A 26128-nucleotide genomic window follows, 5' to 3' on the forward strand; every position below is an offset into this window, starting at 1 on the left:
GGATACTGAAGAACGCATTTGCTAAATCTAGGACACAATGATAGGTTTTTATCTCCCTACTCAATGTGTCCATTAGGGAAGCAATATTGGGTACGGCTGCATGAATAGGCGGCGTGACCTTATTTAATTCCCTGTAATCTACTGTCATTCTCCATGTGCCATCCGACTTTCGCACTGGCCATATGGGGGAATTATATGGGCTGTGGGCAGGTCTTATAATGCCCACTTTTTCTAATTCCTGCACCGTTTTTGATATTTCGTCCTGCCCACCCAGGAGTCTGTACTGTCTCACATTAGTAATCCGGCGCGGTTTCGGCAGGCAAATTGGCCCATGTTTCGCATGGCCTCTTAATGTTACCTGCACCGCCCAGATACTAATACATCTCTGAGTCTGAACTCTCCCACGGTTGTCTGGAGAGCCAGACCGCATAGAATATCTATGCCCAAGATGTATTCCTGGACTGGGGTAATAGATACCTTATACTCCCGGGGTGGGAGACGCCCAACCCCCAATTTTAACCATGTTTGGGTGACAGGAATAGTTTGTCCCCCAAAACCACCAATCATCACTCTGTTTCCATGAAATTTGTTTGGGTCTCCGTAAATGATTGATGTTTCTGCTCCAGTGTCCACTAATGCCATAAATCTCTGAATATTTTTTCAGGACCAATAAATCATTAATTCTACATAGGGCCTCCGGTCCCGTCTGGAGGCCCTAGGGGGACTAACATCCCCCGTCACGCCATGAACTGTGCTAGGGCCAATTCTTTTGCTTCCGATGGCTCAGGCATTGTGGCCCGAGACACTTGAGGCGGCTTTTTTTTCCTATTAGGAACAATGAAGTCTTCTAGGTTCCATGCTGTTGTTGGTATCCTCTCTATAATTCTTACCCTTGGTTTCTTAGGGTAGTTTTGAAATTTTTGATTGTCCTTTAGCTGTCTCTAAAGCTGGAGAAGGACATGGTTGGGCTGGTGGTCAATCTTAGCAAATTGGACCCCAGCTCAAATTAGGTCATTAAACATTTGTTTTCGGGAAACCCTTATGGGTCCTGATCGAGGAGCTCGAATAGCCAGCGTCTTGGTTTTAGTCACCGGCAGGACCTCAGCTTCTTCTAACATCTGAATGTTGCGCCTGGTCCGTAGGCGTTCTGTCTCCCCCAGATCAGCAACTATCTGAGCAGCCTGCTGATCTACGGCTTCTGAGGTCACCAGAGGGTTTAATATTGAAACCAAGGTCCCATATAGGTGGGAAGGGGCCTGTTGTAAAATTAAATCTCGCATGCCCGCCGAGAACTTAATCATATCCGGGCTATCATACGAGTCTTCATATATTGCTTCTCTCATGCCTAACTCGCGAAAGTCCTCCATGGAGGACCATAGTCCTATGTTTAGGGGAATATCTGTTTTATTTGGCCAGACCATCCGGCACCCTGCCATCAGCCAATCTATTATTGAGTGGTTCTCCTTGGTATACTGGATGGCAGCTTATAGTGTCTGTCTGACAGCATGATGTAATGTTATGGTGGCCAGCTTTGCCATTTCCGGCCCATTAACCATAACACTTTCTGCTCCTGAATCCCATAATCTGAGCAGCCATGCAGGTATACTCTCTCTCGACCTCTGCCGAGATCACTGCATCAGGTCCATTAATTCAGTAGGAGTGTATGGTCTGGCTGTCATATGAAAATGTGTTTCGGCAGGAGGCCATTGGTCAGGGGGCACCCCTGCCGGTCTATCTTGCACCTTTTTAGTTTTCTGCGTTATAATAGGGCAGAGTTCCAGGGGATCCGCCATAACTGGAGCCTCTAGGTCTGATTTGGAACTCCTGTTTTCCTCTTGAACCAGGTCCGCTACTTCAGAGGTATGACTATCATCTATTGAAATACTACGGACCTGGCCTACAGACTGTAAAACTGTTTTTTTTTCCTGTCAATACATTAAGTTCTTGCTCCAATTTGTCAATCTGAGCTTTTAGTAGCTGATTTTCATTTTCTAAATTATCTGATCTTGTCTCTGCTTGATTTAAAGCATTCAACAGTGGCCATGCCACTGTGGATGCAGCTAACTGCCTTTCTTTTGTAGTTAAGACATCTTTGTCCAGTCCCTGAAAGTATTCTGTTAAACGTACTGGGGAAATATTCCCCAAAGTACAGAGGGGACCCCATTTCTCAATTATAGTTGCCAGTTGATAATAAGGAGATCCCAGAAACCCTGGGATCTGCCCAGGGATCATTTTATCAAGGGAAATGGCGTTCTCCCCCTTGACCCATTTATAGAAACTCCATAAGAGAGACACGATGTAAAGTGGATTTGGCTTGCCTGGCTCGCCAATTGTTTAATCAATGGATATACAGATGGTATAGATATATATATCCAGGAGCTTGGCTAATAGAATTTATATTGGAGAAATAAGAGAAAAATCACTCACCCTGTCCTGGGCTCGCGAGAGAAACTCCTGATGGAGCGGATCTCCAGAGAGAGATCCTTCCCCACTGGCAGTCAGCTCTTAAATGGGTCTAGGAGAGGTGGAGCCAGGCTCCACCCCTTCCTGCAGCACAGGTGAATTGCCTTCACCTGTGCTCCCATGGCTGACTCATTGCTTGCCTCAGGTGATCAATCAAAGGTTCAGGCCGTGATTCAGCAGCCCCATACAGATACAATCCTTTGTTACTCATACAGAAACTATCCTGCCAAAGATAGTGTGTCAACCTGGACCATTCAAAGCTTATTATGATAGCAAAGTGTTCTATAAATTCTGTGTCCAAACCAGTTAATTACCCATTGTTATCTGCACATGGAATTTCAGTATTACAGTGTGACACTGGGGAAGAAGGAAGGAGAAATTCTCTAAGTTACAGAAGTCTTTCATAGCATGTCATCCAGATAGTCTTCAATGCAGTCATTCTCAATGAAATATGACAAATAAGAAGCTTGTCCAGAAACTCTATCTGTCCTACAAAAGACCAATCCCAACCATAATAAGGTGTGACAGACCAATTGGTTTTAGAAAATTGACTGCAGTCTTCAGCCAACTTGTCCACTTGAATCACACCTTTTTCTTCCCTGTGTTGCTCTTCACACAGTATTTACTAAACCTCAAGAAAACCTTTAATCATCCTTTTCCATAATCAATGTCTAAACGTATGATTTACGTTGTTCTTTCAGTCAGAGTCAAGAGCTTGCTGCAAGGTTGAATCCCTGCCCTTATTCTCTCTTCCCCTTGAGTAGATGTTACTCATTGTGTAGAAGGAGATGAGGAACTGTCTTTGCCTTGCCTTATTTGATTAGCTTAGGAAAAGCACAGCGAGGCAGTATCTGATCATATCTTCTAGTATTTCTCATACTGAGATAAGTTGTGTACTCTCTAATAAAGAAGGCTTTTCTGCCAGAAAATAAGCTTGATTATGTACATAATTGCCTAGATAAATAAGTGATCCATTGACCGCTGCAGATCCGAATGGTTGTAAACCATAAATAGATGGTGTTATTTATGATTTTAAAGAGAGAGCTTTTCTTGATGGCATTGTAGTTTTCTCCTTGGCAACTCGTTGCAGATGTGCTTGGCTCACTTTGTTGCTATGCCAGATTCACAGCTGGGACTGCTGGTGTGCAGCTCTGCTGGGTGGGAATACAAATCCTTTCCGTGCACACTGTGACCTGTCAAAACTCCATGCTGTGTGCTGTAAGCCCTCCATGGGCTATCAACCATAATTATCTTGAAGAAATCTTCCACAGCAGAGTTTTAAAGCTGGCTTCTAATCTTAATCCTTTTCCCTTTGTTTTTACTAAGTCTCATCCAGATCTGTCCTTTCACCCTGATGTCATTTCTGTTTAAACGTTACATTTCTTTAGCCAACCAGCTTTTTGCAGGTATGGTAACACTCATCCTGCTTGTTTGTCTTCTGTAGCTTTTTACATTAAAAATTCTTATCCAAGATGCTGTGGCATCTGTAACAACTAAAAAAAAGCAGCTTTCCTTTAATGTGTTTGTGAAAATCTCAGCAACTTGGACACGCATTGGTTTTTGTGTGGCTTTCAGTATCACTTCAGAGAATGAAATGCTACTTGAAAAGTCTGTATTTATTTTAGTAATATAGGTTAATGGCCAAGTGACCCATTTATGTTTATTTCTAGAAAGTAGGACTTTCTCTTTTGATCTGAATATTTTTTAACAGGTGAGACACTTTTGTCCTGTAAGTTACTTCAGTTAACTGTGAAATGCTCATTAGATTCTACAGAGTACAAAGAATTTAATACAGAAGCATGTAGCTTTGAAGTGTCTTGAACTTTGACAGTTGTTCTTTCAAAATATAGCCTTTATTTTTTTTATTCTTGAGCAATTTTATTACATAACGGGCAAAAAAAGTCTTAATAATATCACAAGTCCTTGAATATAGACAGTGAACATGCAAGTGTATTTTTTCCAGTGGCAAATTTTATACTAATCCCAACTATTTATTCCGTTCCCTTCTGGAAATAAAGTCGAATTCAAAGCATTCCTTGCTGCAAAATGAGTTTAAGAACTCCAGGGCTAAATGCATAAGGCTCTGTTATAAAACTTGTAGTCCCTGAGAACTTCTCAGTAGGACTGGAATTGATCTCAAACTGAATTATGTACACACATCCTACAGGATGCAGAAGGCTTTGTTTCCCACCACAGACTGAGGTGGGATAATCTGAAAAATACTTTCAGATTAATTTTCTTCATAGTTCTTATTTAAAAAAAAAACAAAAAACTCTTAGTTTCATTTTCTTAACACATGAACTTTTCACATAAATGTTTACTGTTCACTAAGCACTAACTTTAGTTATTTAGAAGTTTATTAAATAGTAGCATGATAGTTTGTTGTTCTACATTTGGCAGATATTTCTGTTTGCCACTTCATCTTGACTTTCATCTAAATATTTTTCTTTTGAAGAAGGAAAATAAAGAAAACTATTTGTACTTTTTCCTTGCTAACATGTTTGTTTTGCTCCATTAGGTTAAAGACTGAGAAAGCTTTACGTCTGAGTATTATTGGTGAGCAGAAACTTTTATTACCAAATACATTACACAACTTTCTATGATAAATTTTTATGACCAACTTTATAGCTATTCCAACTGGGGTGTCTTTATAATCTGACTCTGTAATTGCAGAATAGACTTTGTAGATTTGCTGAAGTACCTGAAATGTTCTCTGAAGTAGTACATACAGGAGATGAAATTGGATTTTTGACAAAAGGTTAGGCTTTACAGAAAGGTTACATAAAGATTGTTTATAATAGGTCAGTATAACCAACCACCTGCTTTTGAATCTGTATTTATAGCAACTGTCTCCATGCTTTTCATAAATGTTTGTGAAAGAAGATTATAGATATAGATAAATGGACATGCTGTGCTCTGAAGTCAATACAAGACTTCAAGACACAATATGAAGTACTTCTCTCCTTTTTAATTCAATCTGATTAAAAATTGTGGTAACTGGAACTCTTGTTCAGCCATTGTTCTATTGTGATTTCTTTTTCTTTGTTTTCCTTATTTGCCATCTTAAGTAATTAAACCATTTTATTGGTTATCTATTATTTTAGACTCTTATTTCCAGTATTTTACATAAAAGCATCAAAACTCTTCTCCATAAGGAAGATAATATTTCTATTATAGCTGCCTTCATACCCAGCCAGATCTTTATGATGCCATTCAGGTTCTTGAAGGAAAAAAAAAAGAAAGGAGTTGATTTCAGTAACTTTGAAGAACTTGAATCTTTCCTGGTGCTACCATGATGATATAATCAACATTAACTTCATTCTTGTAGGAGAAAAACTGCAGTGGTTCCAGAGTCACCTTGACCCCAATAAAACTGAATACACAAAGAAGGAAGCATGTGAACTAATTGAAGAGTAAGTCTGGGTGTTAAAAGAGGACTGAAGAACTTGATTTGCCTTTAAAAATAATGTTTCTAAATAAGATCTCTATAGTGACTTAGGAGTTCCTTTCTGTGTAAGCCTGTTAGTAATACCAAGTAGTTAATTTTGTTAAAATTGAAGATTGTTCTGTTCTAAAATGTATGCATCTTTCAGTATGCATTGAAATTGCTGAAGTGACCCTTGTGTTTTTATTGAAGCATGTCCCTGCTTTTGCAGTGTGTGGACAGCTAATGATGTGGAGAGGTATTACAATTGTCTGAATTTGCTAGTTGGGTTTCACTGAAACTTAAATGCACCAATGTAGTTGTACTTTTTAATCCTTTTATTTTGTGAAGATAAATCAGTATTCAGGACACTTTTTTTTTTTAAGGAAATATCAAAATGGGATTTTGGTAGAGCTCAGCTTTGTGCATGTGTACCTATGGTCTGCCACCATTTTGTTTTTATGCCTGCAAGAATAATGACCTATATGTATTCTTAAGAATTTGCATCATATCAGTTTCCTTTCAGGAGCTCTGAAATACTTTCTATGCTGGTCAACACTTGTGATACTGTGAAGGCAATACCACCTTATGTTCTGGATCCATTTTTAACTGTTTGGATGTTTACACAGTGATGACTTTGCAAAGAAGAACTTCAGCAATGAAAGCTTAGTGGTTATCCAGAGCAGATCAGTTATGATAATGTGAAACTTTGATTCAAACTGTTTGAACAAAAAGCCAAATTAAAGAAAGAAAAACACAACACCTTTCTGAAAGCAGCAGGTGATTCAAATGTAGTTCTAAATGGAACTTCCAGTTTGTAGATTAAAGTTATTTTTATTAGACTTGATGAACTGTATCTGACTCATTTTGAAAATACGATTTGCAAAATATCTTCTTAGGTTGTCAAAGTAATTCTGCAAAAAGTTGCATCTAGCCTAAATGAATTGTATTTCTTTCAGATATATGGAACGATTCACTGCTGAGTTGGAGCAGATTGAGTTACGAAACAGTATTAAAGGTAGACAGGGAAGACAGCATGAATCAAGGGAAGCTGTCATCAAGCAGACCATGGAACGTGAAAGACTGCTCTATGAAGGCTATGGGATAGGTATGTAAAAGCTTTAGTAATAATCCTGTGATCATACCTCTCTACCGACTAACAAGGCCGAAATCAAAGTAAAATTTATAAGTATTATGTTTTTCACTCTTCAGAGGAGTTAACTAACTGCTAGGTATTTGTGGAGTACCTTACAGAGAAGTCGGGCAGGCAGAGGAAGGGCAGGATAAAGAAGCATTGCTGGGAGGGAGGGAAGGATGAGAAAGATCTGACATATTTCCACTACATTAATTGACATTTAATTGTACTGTATCTTTAATACAGGTAAGTATAATATATTTTTGAAGTGCAAGTGGCATTTAATGTACCAGTCTCAAATACATATTATGTGTATACAGTGATCCAGCATGCTTGGATCTTCATTTTATGCTAAGACTTTTATATTAAAAATGCATTTCAGTGCATATTTTAGTGTGCATTGGCATGAAGACTATTTTTCCATGTGGGGAATAAACTGTTTTCCTCTGCAAATCAATTTGGTTTTGGATGGGGTTGTACCAGTGAAATCCATATGCATGGCTTGCTTTAATACTTTTTCTATAATATGCAAACTTACCATTAGGGTTAATCCTGTGACCCAGCTTGCACCTTTTCACCAAAGCAGACCAGTGGCATGAGGAACTTCAACAGTTTTGATATGATGAGAGATTGGCCTTTAGGGTTCATGAAGTTGAAGACAACCAAAGCCTCCACAAACTCACGAGCCAAAAGCTCATGAGCTCTGGGGAGAGGCCCATCATTCCTCTAAATTCAAGGTGTTCTCTATGTGGGAAAATGATTGCATCAAAAATTGTACTACTGATATATTTCCAAAGCTTGAATACTTCTGGAGTATTCCTATTAGAATTTAGGCAGTCCTGGAGGATGTTGGACTGTTACGACATGTCTATTCTGCAAACAATTCTACAGGCACAGATGATAGTCACCAAGTAGGATAAACACATTTTCCCCCTTGCTCTCAAGTAGAGGCTCTGTGCTTCCTTTAACTTACAGGAGGTGGTGTTGGAGGGAATATGTGAGGAGGCCCAATACTTAACCTCATAATAATCAAACACAAGAATTGTGCAGCTTTCACATTAAGCGTTACTAATGAAAGCCACCAGTGGGAGCCCAGCTGAAAGCAGTTTCAGATTTTTAGCATTTACATTGGCCATCATCACAAGTTTGAATAAAAGTGTAATGCCAGTTATTCTTGTTGACTTCTATATTATCACAGATCATCCTTTGGCAGTGTAGGATCTAGCTAAGTTTTCTGAGATCAGCTGGGAAGCAGTTGTGCAAAAACCACAAAGCAAACATTTCCTCAAAAGAGGCCTAGAGTTTCCCTTAAGAAGGAATAAATGCACTGTGAAAGTATTTTGTCTTACAGGAGACAGCATGCAGGTGCAAACTGCTTGTGAGTGAGGAATGCAAGACTGAGAAGTAGATAGCTGGAAGTCGGCTGAAAGGAAGCATCAGTAATCTGGTTAAGTAAGGAAGAAAAAATAATGAAAGTAAAAAAAGCAAAGAGCTTAGAGTCAGGTACAGAATAGTACTAAAATTTGTGATTTGCATTTTTTCTTTAACAAGCAAGGGTGTTAGAGGCAAGTGATAAACTTTGCTTTAATGCTAAAGTAGCATTCAAAGTCAGTCCAGCTAGTGAAAGTAAGTTGGGGAAGAAGTGACAAATCAAAATTGTTGAGATAAAAGGACAGCAAGGTTTTGATTGTGTGTCATATTTCCCTTTTCACTTTATTTTACCAATAAAGTAAATGAATATGTCTCAAAATATTAGAAGTGTTATGTAGTACACTTACACTTTGCCATCAGAGAGGAATTCAGAAATATCTGTATGACTTCATGCCTAATGGATAACCATACTGTTTACTTAGAAGACAGAAAAAGTCTGTCAGGACTTTTTTGACAGGAAAATAGATGCTATGAATGTTATCAAATGGCTCAGATATTCCATTTTTCCTTTGTTGCCTTGTGGAAAGCTGACAAAACAAGCAAAACTAGACAAAGACATCAAATGCACAAGCACAACAAAAAAATAAAGAAGAATCCAGAAGTATTGCAAGCAAAATTGGAGGTTATTATAGTATTAGTAAGTAAAGCATTCAGAGAGCATAGTGCAACTTTGTGTATTAAATATGCTCTCAAATTATTCATTATTTATTATAACAGCTGCTGCAGGTTTTGCTCTCTGTCTAGGGTAGTATTCATTCACAGAAAATAGTTGCTGCTAAATACTGTAATTACAGATTGGGGATAAATGGGAATCAGCTGGAAACTGCTTTTATGCTTCTAAGTAATTATTGTCACTGAAAGCTGTAATGTGAGGGGCTTTTATAACAGTGGTTGTTAAGTTTTTACACCCATTCTTGAACTCAGTTGTTGTAGATGCACGCTTGCTATGAACAAGCTACATGATATGAATTGTTTATATTGAAGAAATGATCATAGAAATTGATGTATTTATCAGATACATGTAAATGGAGAAGCAATTATTTTACTGGCTGTTTACAAAAGTAGAGGATATCCAAAAGCATAGTAAGTCTTAGTCTGGGGGAAAAAAAAGGGTATCTACACAGGGAGCATTCAGTCTGAAAGGTTGTTCAGTTCTGTTAGCAGTTCCTTATTCCTTAAATACATCTAAATCAGTTGTACTACCATTTTGCTCCTGATGGATCATCATTTGTGTCAAATCTGGTCTTATGTGTTTGTTGGAAAGCCATTGAAAGGGAATCCTAAATCATTACGTGCCATAGACTTGGAACTCAGAATTAGTACACTTTTTGTTGGAAAGCATCAGAATTATTTCATCTGAAGATTGTGTATTTTTTATTGCTCTATTTAACTGGCATGTTCTTACAACAGCACAGTGTAAGTTCTGGGGAAGAACAGCCTTTAAAGCTTAATGTACCACTTCTATTAGTCTGTTCTTGAAACTTCAGGATATAAGGAAATTGATTTTAATTGAAATGAAAGTTGTATCACTTGCATGTATCTGCTAGTGTAGCTACAACACTGATAGACAACCATTATCATGGACAGGAATTATACTACAAATTTCACTCATGAAGAAAAGTAGGGATGTACTTATATATAAATCTAATGCAGTGATTTCACAAAACTTAATTATAAATAAACCAGCTTCTTAAGAAGATTTGAGATGAATACACTTGATTATTTATTGTATAGAGGAGGAGGTTCAGAGCAGTGAAGTTTGCAGTAGACTCCTTTACTTTCTAAACTCCTTCAAAGATAGAAACAACAAGCCTAGGTGCAGCTAGATCCAATCCCAAACTTAATCAGTGTTTTATGTATAAAGGATCACATGTGCACAGCCAATCTAAGCTATAATCTTAGCAAAGCTAACAAAGCTTAAGACAAACTATTAATCAGTATGGATCTGTATCAGCAAGATGTCTTGATACTGAGGTGTAAGGTTTGTGATCATCAGTCTAACTTGATGAGAGTATTATCAGTCCTGTTGCTCACAGTCTTCCTGTTGAGAGGCCAAGCCAAAGGAGGAAGTCAGGGGGAAGGCACACCATATTATACATATGCTGCTTATAGTCTCTGTCAAGAGCAGTGGTGTTCCAGTTCCTTAGAGATTTAGGTAAATCTCTTGTGCAGCTCTTTGTTTTTGGAGAGAGGAATATATGAAAAACGATGTTTTTATGAACAATGTACTTCTGGAAGGACAAAATATTTCAGGAGACTGTCACAGAACATGATTGGTTGGTAAAAAGTAGTGCTGTGAGGCACTCTGACAATGGGATTGCATCCTCCACCTGCTTTTTCTCTAGTTATGTTTTAGAAAGTCTCCAGTTCAAGCTTGTGCACAGAGGCAGGATTGTTCAGACCCACAGCTTGTCACTCCTGGTGCTCATAGGAACTAGAAATAATCTGTTCTGATGCTTCTTCATCCAATCAACTATAAATAGGTTGATTTGCCAGTATTTCTCAAAAGTTCTGTTACAAATTAAGCTCAGTTCCTTGTCTTGAAATGGTGTTGAGTATCATCTTCATGACAAAACTTGAGAGCTAGCACAGTTTGTTCTTCCTCAGAAGAAAATCACTAAGAGTATCTGAGAGTGTCAGAAATGGGGGAAAAAATACTTACATTTTTCACTGCTGTTTCATTGCAGCAAATAAGTTGCTGAACACTTCATCTTAGAAATGCTAGATGCTGTCTGTTCCCTGAAATACTTCCTTCATGTCTTTTCCACTAGCTCTCATGCTCTGTTTCTCCATCTGCCATTTTTTTCCATTTTTATCTCAGTAAACACTCTTGTGACTTAACGTTTTTAAAGCAAACTAGGTTCAGAAATGACAGCAGGAACCAAAGGAGTAAGGTGTATGTTTCTTTGCTTTGCCCTACTCAGCCATGATCATTATCACTATACCTGTTTATCAAGAGGCAGTCTTCAAAAGTCAAAGTAATTGGTAGCAAGATTTGTTGCATATATTATTAGTCCCCAGCTAACTTCATAACCCAATGTAAAGGGAAGAGATGTTTTTCTGAATTCTAAGACTGTCTGGCCACAAAGATAAGTGGGTAGGTATCATCACTCTACATTCTGTAGCAAAACCATATATAATCCTACATTGATAGCATCGTCTGATTTATTTTTGTAAGGCCCAAGAACACTGATAGATAAACAAACGCAAAACTGTATGTTCAGGGCTTGCTCAAGGACAGTTTAAGATGTACCTAAAATGTTGTATTTTTAAGAGCTAAAATAGTGAAGTGGATTCAACATTTCAGAGGTAGCAAGCAGCCTTTCTTCTTGCAGGCTGTGAAATCTACAGTATAAAATAAGGTCAACAGTCAATTTTAACTATATGATTTATTTTACATTTTAAAAAAAATTAACTATAAGTTAGTGATGATATTAAACATGGGTCATATGTTGGGCTTGACCAGGAAGAGAATGGCACTGAATCAAAGCAGTGCAGGCCTTCTAGGTAAAATTTTGCATGAGTTACAAAGAACACATCTGGTAGGAACATTATGGATTCCCAGGGAGCAAAAAAAAATAACGTGTGCCGTAAGTAACTGTGCTTCTTGCCCTTTTTTTACTACCAAAGGTCATAAAGATTTGCAGTCAGTATATTTCTCTCAAATTAGGTTTGGGAAAGATATTTCACCTTTATGAAAACTTTCAGTCTAAAAAACTATCAATGTACATTTCTGTTTTACTTAGAGGAACATCAGTTCATCAGAAGAGATGGGTGTCAACATTCTTTATAAATACTACATTGCATGTAGTGCAGCATTTGACAGTAAGCTTCCTTACTGTTTTCACAGCCAGTTCTGCTGAGTGGAATTATCTCTTTATTATGTGGGTGAATTAATGTCTATTTAAAAACAACCCACAGCTTGATCTTGGTTGAGGATGCTAGTAACTCTTTGAAAACAAATAATGATTATTTTTCTGGTTTATTCAATGGTCTTTTTTTAAACACAAACTTGAAATGTTTCACTGTTTCTCAGATGTGTGACTTAAGAGAAGCTGAAGCATCTTCTTTTTATAACTTGTTAAAGTTGAATTCTCAGTGTTTGGTACATTTGAATTCTGGAATAGTTGATAAGTATAATTTCACTTCTGATGAGAGGTCTTCCTATTTATGTGTTTTTCTAGGAGCTTTCTAGTATGACTCCTCATTCTCTGAAATACTGTGTCCAGCCCTTACTTCACTTTTCTTTCATTGAAATGAGACTCACTTGTATAATGTAGCACATCTAATAGCATTTAATTTCACTCCCATTAGAAATCCCAGACATTGTGAACAGCAAGCACCTTAAATTTTTCAGGTAAGTTCTTTGTAATCTCACTACTAAATCTGTTTGTGCAAAACACTGTGTTTGAATTTGACCTATTGTATGTCTTTTTTCTTAAAAAAAAACATATGCAGACAGCTAAAGAATTTGTCATTTGCAAAACCAGATGAGGTGTTGCTAATTCTGCAGTTCTTAGCTGTTACAGCCTAAGTGTTAGTGACAGCTAATCAGAAAGACATTGAAAGGGTTAGAAAGTTTCAACAGTTAGAGTTTTATTTCTGTAACTTAAGTATCTCTTTTTGGCTATTCTCAGAGAATTTTTTTGGACAAAAGGAGACCTTTGGCTGCTCTGTTTATTCACACACAGCTGACTTTTTGTACTTGGATATCTGATGAATATGTTGTTTTATTAGCTCAGTAGAGGCAAGCCAAATATGTCTGCATTACAATTGGCAAATTCTCTCTTTGTCCTTCAGAAAAAGCATCCAATTAACTGGATACAGGATTTGTCTTGTGACATTTACATCACCCCTTCCTCTTTTATGCAGCTTTTTGAAGTAATACACTTCCCATGTGAATTAACATTTACTAACATTTTGTGTCTCCACAAAGTCAGTCACAGAATCACAGAGTGGTTTGGGTTGGAAGGCACTTAAACATCATCCAGTTCCAACCCCACTGCCATGGGCAGTGATGCAATGGATCTGTTTGCCTAAAGTCATACAAAATGTTAACAGTCATAAATCAGAAGAAAGCACTTCATGTACCTGTGATATTAACTTTGCAAATTAAGCATCCAGATGAAGTAAGCTTCTCCAAGCTGCTCTTCCATTACTTAAAAGACCAGGGGTTTAATATGTTAAACCTACAAACAGTTGCCCTGAAGTAACTGAGGAGAGAAATAGGCTTTGGGAATAAAGTGAATTATTTGATTTCTGCTTTTTTTTGTCCAGACTGTCAAATCTGAAAGTACTTAGTTCTTCACAAAGAAATCACAGCTGCTGTAGTGTACAAGGTGAGGTAAACACATGGATGCTCTTTCATACTGCAGTTGGAATGATAATATAATGCAGAAAAGCAGCCTCACTTGAGAGGCTCCTCACTTTAAGAGCAGCCTCACTTCAGAAAAAAAGGTGAACAAATTCTGCTACTTTTTCCTGCTATTTCTATTGCTAGTTGTTTTTCATGACTTTTTTTTTCTTTAAGGGAGTGGGATGGTGATCTGAAAAAGCTGCCAAACATCAAAATGAGAAAGCTGTCATTTAGGGATGCTGTTTGCATTCACACTGAGGTGTCAGATGTGGAAGCTGAAGAACAACCGAATAAAACAGAAGATGTGGCATCATGAAGATTCAGGAACTGGAACAGCTGAAGGGAGTTGTAAGAAACTTATTTCAGTTATTGTGGAATCAAGAATAAAGCTAGTGTTTCTAATTATATTTGCAGAGGGTTTGCTAATTGCATTTTTTATAAGCTTGCTGTGCACCTGTGCTGAAGAGTGAACATTCAGCCAGCATATTATTGGGTTAAAATTTTTGAATATGAATCAAATTCAATATTTTGTGCCTTTATGTCTCATTCTGTACTTGCTCTTCAGGATGCAGGTCTCTGAGTTGGCAAACAAATTGTTATGTCTTGGAAATCTGACTAGTTCAGTGCATCTTCCCTGCTCATTGAGCAGCCAGGATTCAGAAACCCGTTGGAAATACTTTGCAGTGGGAGATCTTTGCCTTTTCCTGGTAGTTGCAAGAATATTTGCATCATTTAGTCCAGCAGTAAGCAGGTACCCTGTTAAGTAGAGGGCCCAGCTGGTGACAGCTCTTACACATCTCTTGTGGAAGTAGTTGGGGTGCCTTTAGGTGATACAATATTTTAATGTAGTTGTGAGAAACCACAGAAAGGTAAAAAAAATAAGAAATAAAAAAATAAAAGGAACCCCTTTTTGTCTATATAATTTATGTTTAGTTTCTGTAGTTGGGAAGCCTGGAGAAGGGGAATAAGAGAGTCTTGCCTCATGTTACACAGATGAGATAGTTGAATCTTTCCTATCAGTTTCATAATCCTCCCATGCCTGTGCTCTTAAAGTTGCCTGTTAGGGTTTTGTATAGGGATGAGTTTCTTCTCTTACGTTGAAAACAGGATGAATGCCCTCAGGAGTTCTGTGTTCTTATTCTGTTTCTTAAAAAAGAAAGCAGTTGCTGCTAACAGCTGGATTGAGAAATACTCCTGTGAAGTTCTTTGTTCTTAATTTGCTGTAGGGAATACCTTGAAATGCTGTCTAACTTGTAAGGTTTATAAATTCTAATGTTAAAATCCTCTGTTATAATGCTTCTTATAGTTGGCAGGGTTTTTTTTCTGGTTAGGTTATTTTCTGGAAGACTTCTTTCTTAATTCGCTCAGATACTGCTTCACCACTTCTCTCTTTCTTAATTGTGACCTGCAAAGCTTTAATTGTCAAAACTCAAATTTCTTTAAATGTCAGGGCTCAAATTAAACAGAAACAAATTCATACAAAAAGTAGTGCTTTAACATAGAAGCCAGCTTGTATGTAAGAACTTTGTTTTTTGTTTTTTGTTTTTTTTAAAAAGGAACTGTACTTTTTAATTTGTTACACTGTAATTTGCAGCATCCTTCCTTAGGTATGCTTTTATTCCTGACAGCCTCGGAGAGCTGAGATTTCTCTGAGGAACTGGATGAATTCTATTCACATTTTTTAGTAGCAGAGCTGTTGTGTTCTGATTCTAGAGCTGATCATATTGATGGTCTTGGCTGGAAAGAACTAGCTGGCTTTGGTTCCAGTAGCAGTTGGATTTTGGTTCACATACACTAAGCAAATAGCCATCAGCTGTTGATTTAAGAAACGAAAGAGAAAATAATACCCTTCTCAGGGATGGCTTCTAGTGGTGGATTGACAGCTCTTCAGTGTCAGAAACACAAATGACTGAATTAATGGAACTGCTCACCATGGCTTTTCAGTCTGATCTACAATGAGATTTCTGAAGGGATGAGAGTACAAACATTTCTAGTGTGGAAAAGCAAGCCTGCAGTTAAGCAGTTAGCCTGGCTTGTTACTGTATTTTCACTTTCTTCCTCTCTACCAAAGCGCATGCTGATCCTTTGTGGAATGTCACTATGTGCAATGGGATGCTACAAGCCAAGAAGGCAACAAAGGCAATAGATACAAACCATTTTCTAAGCCATTCCTAGGTAGTTCAAGAAATATACTTGGGAATTACATGATGGATGAATTTTTTATTTTTCTTTTTTACTTTGTTGGGGGTAGCACTTCCATGCATCTCTGTAATGACACTGCCATATATGAAGATAGAATCTGGAATCCAGAAATGCTGGACTCCAACTTAAAAAAAAAAAAAAGCCCAAGTAGAAGAGTAATAAAAAAGGATTTATTCATTTTTCTCTGCAGAAAAGAAGTTTTCCGCTTAAGGAACCTTCCTAACTCAGTTTTCTAGGTAAGGGCAAACAGCTGCACTTCCTAAGTATGTCAGATCAGCTGGCTTGATCTTAAGTGATGTATCAGTACCAGCATGGTGTGATCCATACATCACCTTTCTGTTTTCCTTTGCTAATGAGTTGTTCTGCAGTTCATGCTATTGTCTTAAGTGCAGCTGGAAAGATCTTGTGCAACTTTCCTAACAATGAAACTCTAAAAGCCAGCTGACTATGGGAGACTTCCTGCAGTAGTCCAGCAATTGAATTCCCTAAAGCTTAACTGCTCAAATGACAAATTCTTAAAAGAAACAGTTCAGTGTGCAACAGGTTCCCTGTTACAAATGACAAATAAAATTAATTTACTAAACCAAAATGCTGTTATTGCTTTAAAAAGTCATTTTCTAGACAGGTTGGAGGAAGGCAGCAGCATTCTATTTGTGTAAGTACATTCACATGTAGTCAACCAAGACAGCAACATGCTGATTTAAAAATTTACTAAGCAACAGTACCTCTTTCTGGGTCATGAAATGGTCAGAAGTTCTTACCCATAGATTTTTAATGAGTATTCTTTTCCCCAACCCTCCAGCTCTAGAAATGTGCTAGCAAACCAAGAGGCAAAGTAGCACTTGAGGAACAATTACTAAAGCTTTTGCCAGAACTTCATCTGATTTTTCTCTTTTGACTGCTACTTCCTTTGGGTCTCCTGTAAGCAGCAGTCCTGCTTCTGAGTCTTATTAAGGTGGGGTTTTTGGTTTATTTTTAATAAAACCATTGAAAATCTTGTTATTTTACTTTTCACGTGTGTTGTTTGTGAACTATCATCAAGTTTTGTACATGCTGATTACCTCCCAGGCATAGACATGCATAGATAAAATGACCTTTGATTCATTCTAACCTTATTTCCTCAAATAATACATTGCATAGGATCTAAGGGCTACATTAGCAGTGCAACAATTCTGCTTGATAAAATAGCATGCTGTTTATTGAACTAGAAGACTCTAAAGAAATCAGAACAGTTAATCCTTTGTGTCAAACAGGTGGGATGGTTTCCCATACACCTCCCAAGATAGGATATCCATTGCTAAAATAAGACTTGATTTAGCTAACACACTTAAAAATGATGATAATCTTCTGCCTTCTTTGTTTGGAATAGTGTTGATTGTTATTTATTAATAACAAGAAAACACAACAAGCATATATATATATATGTTTACTTGTGTGTGTATACATAATAATCTTACAGCTGTTGACAAACAGAAGAATGTTCTGTAATTCCATTAAGGTAGGTTGTGATGATGGCTTTCTCCTAGGGCCCCCTCCAGCAGATCTGTAACCTTTTCTGTTCTCAACCAGAGTGTTAAATTGATCTGAAGTTATTTTCTGAACACAGTATCATGTTGTGGGTATGTGGTACAAAGTCCTGTGAGTGAGCTGCTTTTTCAGTGAGGCTTTTTGGCTTTTGGATCAATTTCATACAGAATAGCCTCGATACTTTATTGGAGGAGTAAGTGCCATCTAGCATCCTTCTTCATGTGTATGGAGAGCAAACTGAACAGAAAAGTAATGTGTTACTGGTCCAGAGAGTCTAACTCTTGTGTATGAAGCAAAAAGGTGTAGCAGGCTTATACCTATAGATTCTAATAATAAACATGGTTATATTTTTGTATATGTTGACATACAATTATATTTCTGTTACTAGTATGTTTTTGGTTATGCTTGTCCTTCAATTTTATATCTTGTAGAGTCATGAACCCATACTTGATTTAAATGGTGAGCTAGTGTCAGGGCAGCTTTAACAAAATGACCAACCTGTTGGCATTGGATGTGGAGAATATAATTTGTTAGAATACTTCTCCTGTGTATCTGTAGCAGGCAGCAGCCCTATGATGACCTATTCCAGCAAAAACACTGAAGATTGAAAGCTTAGCCCACCTCCTTCCCAGCTGCCAACAATGATCTGTGGCAGGTGGATGCAATCCTCTTCAGAATACAGATGATTTAGCTTGGCTAGAAATGTTTATTGAGTTAGACAGGTATGATTAGCTTTAAATAATGTAAGTTTATAATGTTTGTCCCACCTATTTTTAAGATTTTATTGTGGTGGACATTACAGAATCACATACCTTTGTTCATTCCAAAGCACTGTGCTCCTAAGAAAATGTTCATCCTCCTACCCTTGCTTGCTCTGTTCATTTGCTATGGCTCTAAAAACAGATGACTACGTTGTTGAAGCCAGCTCTTACATATCTTATCCCTTCAGATAAGATCCCTTCCTTCCCCTTTGCAAGTTAAACCATCATTCTTTTCAAATGTTTCTGTACAGCAAGGTGTTTTTCTGAGCGTTCTGCCCACCTGTGATACCCATAAGTGGGCATCCAGCAGATTCATCAGTACTAAGTGTGCAGCTGATTATACTGCTCACCTTTCTTGCCAGAGTGTCATGCTGCCAAATTCATGTTCTGCATGCAGTGCCCTCTGAAACAAACTGACAAATGTAGAATACTACAGAAATTTGGATCATTTGTTTAATACAAATACATTTTTTTTCACAACAATAAGCAGATACATTACTTTTGTTTCCCTTACTTTCTGTCTTTCAGTACACATTCACCCACAAAAAACACACATTTTTTTTCTTTTGCAAAAGAGAGGGAGTCAAACAAGTAACACAAACTTGTAGTTCCAAATATTATACACAGTAAAATACTTTCATCATAAAGTTTCATCACGTTATTAGAAATTAGAAGTGGTTTGTCCTGGTGATGGGGAACTTACTATTTCTTTCTACACAATAAAAATAAGCACTGCTTTCAGATAAAGCAGTGTGTGAATGGCACAGTTGGACTAGTTGATAATCTTCGTAATGCTAGTGATAGTCAAAAATGGTATATTTATGCCAGGTTGAAATAAACTTCATAATGCTTGTAACTTAAACCAAGAGAAGAAACGTGCGTGCCCACAGATTAACAGTATCTTATTTAAAATTTGAGCTCTCACACCAGATTACTTCCACCTACCTTCATTGCAGCTTCACTTACACAGGAATGCAGATTAGGCTCTTCTCAGTAATGGCAGCTTGGAGCAAGGTTCAGCCCTTGGAGGATTGTAGCCAAGCTAAATTCCACTGTCGGGGTGTTTGTTTGCCTGAGATGTGCAGTGGCTACACAGGTAGCTTGATACTGATCTGTATTTGGTATTTCATTTCATTAAAAAAATAAAAAAGCAGGATGCTGTTTTTGCAGCTTAGAAAGCTGCCCTTTTTGTGGGAAAGAAAACTCACTGGTTGATAAGCAGCTGTCTGGCATCTGAATTCATGCGCCACCGTTACTCGTGCAGACCTGCATCTAAGGCATGTTGGTGTGGGTAGCTCCTTGCCCTCTCAAAGAGGTCTCACCCTGCTACAGAAACAAATTCCAACCCAGCATGAAATCCCTGAAAGCTCTAAAATATCCACTGCACCGGAGGAGAAGGGAATGCATGGGCTAATACTGTAATGCTTAACGGAGTTTAAACACTGCATCAAAGCTGCTGTAATCTCTCTTGCTGCTGCACACTGCAGCTGTCAGTGTCTCATTCTGCTGGCCAATAAATATTTCAAAGGGAGAGGAGGAACTTCCACCAAAGCCTTCCTCCGTTCTTACATTTAATTGTAAGCTCATTTGCAGATATACTTGAGTGCCAAATGGTGATTGGAAGCTGTCAGTATAAAATGGCTTTGCAAGTTGTTCTGTCGCTGACTCTTCGGCGTATTTAAAATAAAGAAACTAAAAGGAGCACTAATCTTAACTGGATGGCACAGATCTGCTTTCAGAAGCCTACAGTATTTGTCTTTAATTTGAATTTTATGCTCGTTCAAGAAGAGAAAATGAATGAGTTTCCGGTAAGCTGTCAAAATATGGGGCACTTTCAGTGGGGTGATGATAATACAGCAGGTTAAGGAACAAGCTGCCTGAAGTAGCGAGGTCACTGCCTGTTAGATGACAGCTGAACATTATCCAATACTTACATAATAATGCTATTTTTTCTTGTCAGCCAACTTTGCTATGATTCATCAGGTTTAAGTGTAGACATAATTCCAAGTGTGTAGATGCATCTACTAATTGTAAGTGTCTGACTTGCTTCAGGTATCATGAGATTTACTTTTGAGCAAGTAGACACACAATATGAAAAAAACCTCAAGCATGTGCAGTCCTTAGTACTTGTCATGGTTTCCTACAGACCTTGTAAAGTCTTCTCTGCAGTTATAAACAGAAATTATTTGGGTGCTCACTTATCTGATTTCAAGTGCAAGCTGTTAGAATTCCAAATCTCCTAGTGTATAATTGGAAAGTTATTTTATATGAAAAGACTCAAACGTTAATCCAAGTCGCCCAGAATAATTTTGAGCAAATATTAATACATACTTCAGACCTATTCAGGCACTGAGTGCTTGTGTCCTGTCTAGCCAGATGGCACTTAGTCACAGCCAGACTACACAAGTGATTCTAGAAGAGGAATACAATGCTCTGAGAAAAGAGAAATTCTCACTAATACTGCCATTTCCAGTGATCTCTGAGACTTAAGCCATTAAACGCAGTCACGAAGGAAACCTAACAATGAATTTCAGTACAGATCAGGCCCAGCACCCTTCCTATTTGGGAGAATGTGATGATTCTATTATTTAACTGGAGATGTTTGAATTTGTAAAGAGGAGATTTACCATTAGAAACTGCAAGGCTTCTGTAGAAGACTAATTCATGGCAAATACAGCAAATTCCTCTTGTGAACGAACCTGTGCTTTCTTACTCTCTTTATTCTGGTTCTTTATTTGCCCGTTTGCTTTTCTTGCTTAGCTAAATACCAATAGAACCCAAACCTTTAAACATTACTTTTTAAATATACCTAAGTTCAAACCGTAGACTTGTCTGAGCCCACACATAACTACTCCAAGTCAATCCTTGCTGTCCTGTCCTGATGATAAACATCACTGATATGAGAAGCAAATCACAAAATGTGTTCTTTATGTAATTCAGCCTGTTAGACACAGTATTACATCTACATTCATTTTACCTATTGCACCCTTTAATGCTATCTGCACTTCATTCTTCTGTGAGAATGCTCAAAACATGAAATTAACAACTGAACTGTTGAATATCTAACATTTCAAGTTTGCCTGTACAGAGAGAAACCAGTGGTTGAGTTCTGCAGTCAGGAAGATAAAAACTATCTTTTCAGAACAGGGGAATAAGAGCTAACCTTCCTTTAAGACACCTACTTATATTCTTTGCTGTGTAGCTTTCTGTATCACAAATCTTACAAGCTTGAGATGAAAAATACTTTCCATCTTCCCTGTGTAATCCTTTCTCAGACCTTTGCCAATAGCAATTTACTTCTATGGTTTTGCATGCATTTTTAATTTATACTTTTGCCTCAAAACTTCATATATCCAATTTATGAAAAAAAAATAATAATCAAATTCGTTCTTTTAAAATAAATAAACAGCTGAGCTGCTGCTCTAAATACAATATCTACTATTTTTCTCCTTCCTGCACTTGTTTTGCTGACAGCTGCAGGTACGTATCTGTAGCCTATGGAGACATGAGTTCATACTGGCTGGAACTGCCTACTTGTCAAAAATTCAGGCATATTCAAAAACAGTGCTGCCCTTCAAAGGTTTCACATATCCTCAGTTGACACAGCTGCCCAAACATTCAGGCTCCACTGGAGTCACACAAACATCTGTTACTTCACGAGGCATAGGGAATGCACGCTGCAGTACAGCTCTTTATCCTTCAATTCTCTTAATGCATCTATCTTGTCTGGTACACTTTTGAAGTGTATCTTTAGGAAGGTAAATAGCAAATACAACTTTCAGTAGTAAACAGGTGAAAAGTTTGGTTTTGTTTCCTGTAAACAAAATGCTTATAGCAGGTCTGTGTCTACTAGCCCAGCCATCCAATCTTCTTTTGTTAAAAAAATTAATAATAATCTCATCACATTAGTTTGGCATTGTCTGTTAAACTTGTTCTCTATTGCACTTTCTACACTTCCACTTTCACTACACTTGCTGACTAGTTGAGAAACTACTTCACAAATGGTCACATTCCATACAGTAACAAGTTGCTTTGCTGGATCCATTTTCCTCATAGGGATTTGTTTTTTGTGTTTTTACTCAAAAAATGCACAGTCGTTTCTACTCTCTTTCAGCATCTGTAGTGTAGAAAACACTATGCCTTATTCTGCAAGGAAGAAACAGTGCTGTCTCTGTCAAACCGGCATGACCTCAGATGTCATTTCTTCAGCTGCCAGCTGAGAGTTTGTACCTGTCTGTGCTACTGGCACCACCACGGCATCCTTGACATCCGAGCTGTGGGTGCACGAAGAGTTCTTCTCCTCCAGTTTTTTGGCCGTGTCTGGGCAGTTCTGAACAAAGATCACTCTGTTGTAGGCTTTCAGCCTGCGCCACAGCTGAACATAAACCTTACACTGCACGTACATGAAGACGAGGCCTCCTGTGAATCCAATGGCCACCACCACGAGTTTTGTCCAAAACGGCCATTCGAGGACACCTCGGAAACAAAACATGTAATTACCACATGTAATTATGCACATCCAGTACTGAATGTCATGAAATGTGTTGAAAAGAAGCCAGTTGCTAAGCGTTGTCCCAAATACAAACATGCTCCTGTTCCCCACAGGTAGAGGGACAGACAAGAAACTACACCCACTTCTGATTTCTCTACAATTTGGTCAGATAAGAAATTGAGGCCCAGTCACAAGAGGTGTTCTAATGCTTGATACAGCCACACCAAACAAACCCCAACATTTTTAGCTCCATACGTTTTCTTAACCAAAAATAAAAATACCACAACTGAGGCTACTCTACGCCTAGAAACACTATGCACATCTTCACCAACTATTAATCCTAGAAATACGGCAGTGTTAAAGTATCTGGGAAGCCAGCATTTACAATGTCCCAATTCTAGCTTCAGTCTGAAGCCAGGGTACAGTAAAAAACGTAGTGGAAAGAACTCAATTTCCTGATCCACTGTCTTTGCCTACCTTTCTTTCCTACTATTCTCTTTGTACAACCCCCAGAATTCACCAGTATCAAAAGGAATTTCTGTTTCTGTGCAATAAAGCTTTACAGTTTGGGGTTTATCTATTACTATTTTTGCCTTAATCTTTATCAGATCAATTACACTGAATAAACAGGAATCACACTGATACTTGCAGAAAAAAAAAATCTAAGGATGCTGACACTAAAGAGCTAGAGACAAAAGCATTTGTATTTGGATCTGATATGAAAAATGTTAACACGATCTGCATTGACCTAAATGTGATCTTATGATTTTAACAGAATGAACTGCTGTTGCATTAAGAACAGCCTTCCACTCATTAATTCATATCACTGCATCTCCTTTTGTCAGACATTCCGTAGCGTAATGTAAAGGAACAGCTACTTTCTTTCCATTGCACACTGCCTCATCACATTAAAGATGTGATCAGCATACTATACGTGAGGGTTAGACTTCTGTGCCAGTGCTTAAGCTGTCAGTCTTTGAGCAGTCTGCCACACAGCAACAAAATGTTATGGAATACTGGAGGGAGGATTCAGCCTCTACTGCCAAATCGCCAACATCCACCTCTGACGTTGTGGGCCAACATAACAAAGCAAGAGGTATTACTTTTGGATCAGCCTTGATGTAATACCTCCTACTTAATTAGTGTATTAACTGATGGTGTTGGCCAATTAATTTTTGGAATTTGCAGCAAAATGAAAGCATGCCAAACCAATGTAAGTCACTTTGTGTCTCGCTAATCACATACTCTCTTCAGTTCAACTTGACATGGAAAAATCCATTTAGGTTTGTTGAATTTGCTAATAAATCTGTTTCTGGGAAAAACAGAATGAGCAAAGTGCTATTTGCTAAGGCAGCATATCCAACTGTGTGTTTTTTCCTTGTGGGAAAAACATCTTTAATAACTGCTTTTAAAAAACACCATCTCCTTCCTATTCTCGTAACAATGAAAACAGCATGGTCTGCATCTGTCTAAGACCTGTCAGTGGCTCATGACATTTAGAACCAGCAAGCCATTGCTGGAGTGCTGAACACAAAATACAGAAGATGAATAAATAGCTCTGCTTTCCTGTAGAGTCTCTTCCATGCTGTAGCAGTAAGGATGTGCTGGCTGCTTCTTACGTGCTAACACAGGATGCATCATCTTTTGCTTAAGCCAGAGCATAGTGAATTGCACACCTCTGCATTCCAAGATTGCCATATTTTCAAAGATTTGAGCTTTTTTAGAAGAGACAAAGCTCAGCTAAGTCCAGGCCATTTTCTTCAAGCAGAGCAAATTTATCTGCAACTCGATTCCCTAGCATTTAGTTCTAGAACACTTAAAATATACACTTAAAATTGCCATTCATACACCAGTGACAGGTTTGCCAATTCAGAGGTTTATACTTTCATTTATTTGCATTTGTAAAGAGAAAAGTAAAGCTTAAATATTATTTGAGATACACACTTGAACAAGGAATTTTAGGCTTATGCAATATTAACAATACTATTGCTGGTCTGGGCTTTAAGTTTTTCCCCTCCTCAACACAGTGAAAGTTCTTTTCCTCCAGTGTTCAGTGTCTTCTCCCCAGCATTTCCACTGAAGCAGAAAAGATGAAAGGAGAGAAAAGCAAACTGCACATCTCTCTCCCTGCTCATTACAGACATTTGGGTCTGTAGAAATACTTTTTTCCCTCCCAGCAAGCAAGTTCATGGGCAGAAGAGCTCTCTTCACCAACACTTGTTTTTGTGTGCTGTAACTAGCTCTTAGGCATCTCTCTGTTCATTTTTTAGTGTGGAGAATCATCCATAAACATTTGGCAAACACTGAGTTCCATCCATGTTGTAAATACTTTCTGAGCCTACCAAGATTAATTAATGCAATTCTCACACATTTTATGTAAATTCATATTGGCTGATTTGTTGTGTAAATTCAGCTCATCCAAAGCCCATACCTCCTTCCTTTTGAACAAATGGGATGGTTGATGCTCTACTAGTAAGAACTACAAAGCCATTCCTAGTCCTGTCCTCAGGGCATTAGAAATATGACAAACCAAGACTTTGAGTCATACATTTATCTGTGACTTAGAGAGGCTTGTTACTTATTTTTCTTGCATAGCATCAGGAGTATCAAATATTGATGTAGCTAGGAAGGCAAAAAGCTCTGCCTGTTTCACTTTCCTTGTAACTAGAGAGTGTAGCACAAATCTTTGTCCCTCTACTGTCTAATTCTTAAAGTCAATTCAGAACAAAAAAAAAAGGGAAAATTTTAATCAACCTCCTCATATTTAAGACTGAATCTGAGATTGAACAGACTAAGACTTAAAGGAAGTGTGGACCAGAAATAGAAAGCAATAGATCTCTTCACAATATAATCTCCACATGCAAAGAAGTGTAGTCCAAACTGTAACCTATTTATGTTAAACGTGCACTTCTAAGTGTAAATTCTACAACCAGTCAATTTCCTTTCTAAATACACGATAAATCTTTTATTTTAACTTCTCAGAATTCAGACACAGTGAATTAGAGCGTGACTGACTGCCATGTCATCAAACTTTAGAATGAGGAACAGGAGGGTTCTGCCATCTCAGTGTGGCAGGCAGAAGAGTATTTCAGTGTAACGAGCAGGGGTAGCACTGCATGAGACATCCCAGAAAGGCAAGAGTGCTTAACTGGGAACGTGTCTTCACAAGGGTAAGTTACTGCTGCCCAGGCAAAAGGCTGTGTTTTTTAAATGTCTTCAATTGGAAACTTCTAACTAGAGAAAGAAGAGTACAGGCTAGCATCACCACTCCTGTCAGACTTTGCAGGCCTCACAGTAAATGCTTCTCAGAAATTAAATCAGATAGCTAATTCTCTTT

General features: G+C 37.9%; 2 protein-coding genes across 4 annotated transcripts in view; one reads left to right on the forward strand and one right to left on the reverse strand.

The window, feature by feature from the left end:
• The window catches only part of TMA16 (translation machinery associated 16 homolog), a 25538-nt gene extending 8525 nt beyond the window's left edge, over positions 1–17013 (forward strand). The window contains exons 3-7 of the mRNA XM_003205374.4: positions 4982–5019; positions 5792–5876; positions 6847–6995; positions 12768–12810; positions 13984–17013. Of these exons, the coding sequence (XP_003205422.1) occupies positions 4982–5019; positions 5792–5876; positions 6847–6995; positions 12768–12810; positions 13984–14125 (457 nt within the window). The 3' untranslated portion in view covers positions 14126–17013. The remainder of the gene's footprint in view (positions 1–4981; positions 5020–5791; positions 5877–6846; positions 6996–12767; positions 12811–13983) is intronic.
• Positions 17014–18781: 1768 nt separating this feature from the next.
• The window catches only part of MARCHF1 (membrane associated ring-CH-type finger 1), a 145023-nt gene continuing 137676 nt past the window's right edge, over positions 18782–26128 (reverse strand). For all 3 annotated transcript variants that reach the window (XM_031553003.1, XM_031553004.1, XM_031553002.1), the window contains one exon: positions 18782–22775. In XM_031553003.1, the coding sequence (XP_031408863.1) occupies positions 22474–22775 (302 nt within the window). In that variant the 3' untranslated portion in view covers positions 18782–22473. The remainder of the gene's footprint in view (positions 22776–26128) is intronic.

The sequence above is a fragment of the Meleagris gallopavo genome, chromosome 4 (genome assembly GCF_000146605.3).
Source record: "Meleagris gallopavo isolate NT-WF06-2002-E0010 breed Aviagen turkey brand Nicholas breeding stock chromosome 4, Turkey_5.1, whole genome shotgun sequence".
Classification (NCBI taxonomy): domain Eukaryota; kingdom Metazoa; phylum Chordata; class Aves; order Galliformes; family Phasianidae; genus Meleagris; species Meleagris gallopavo.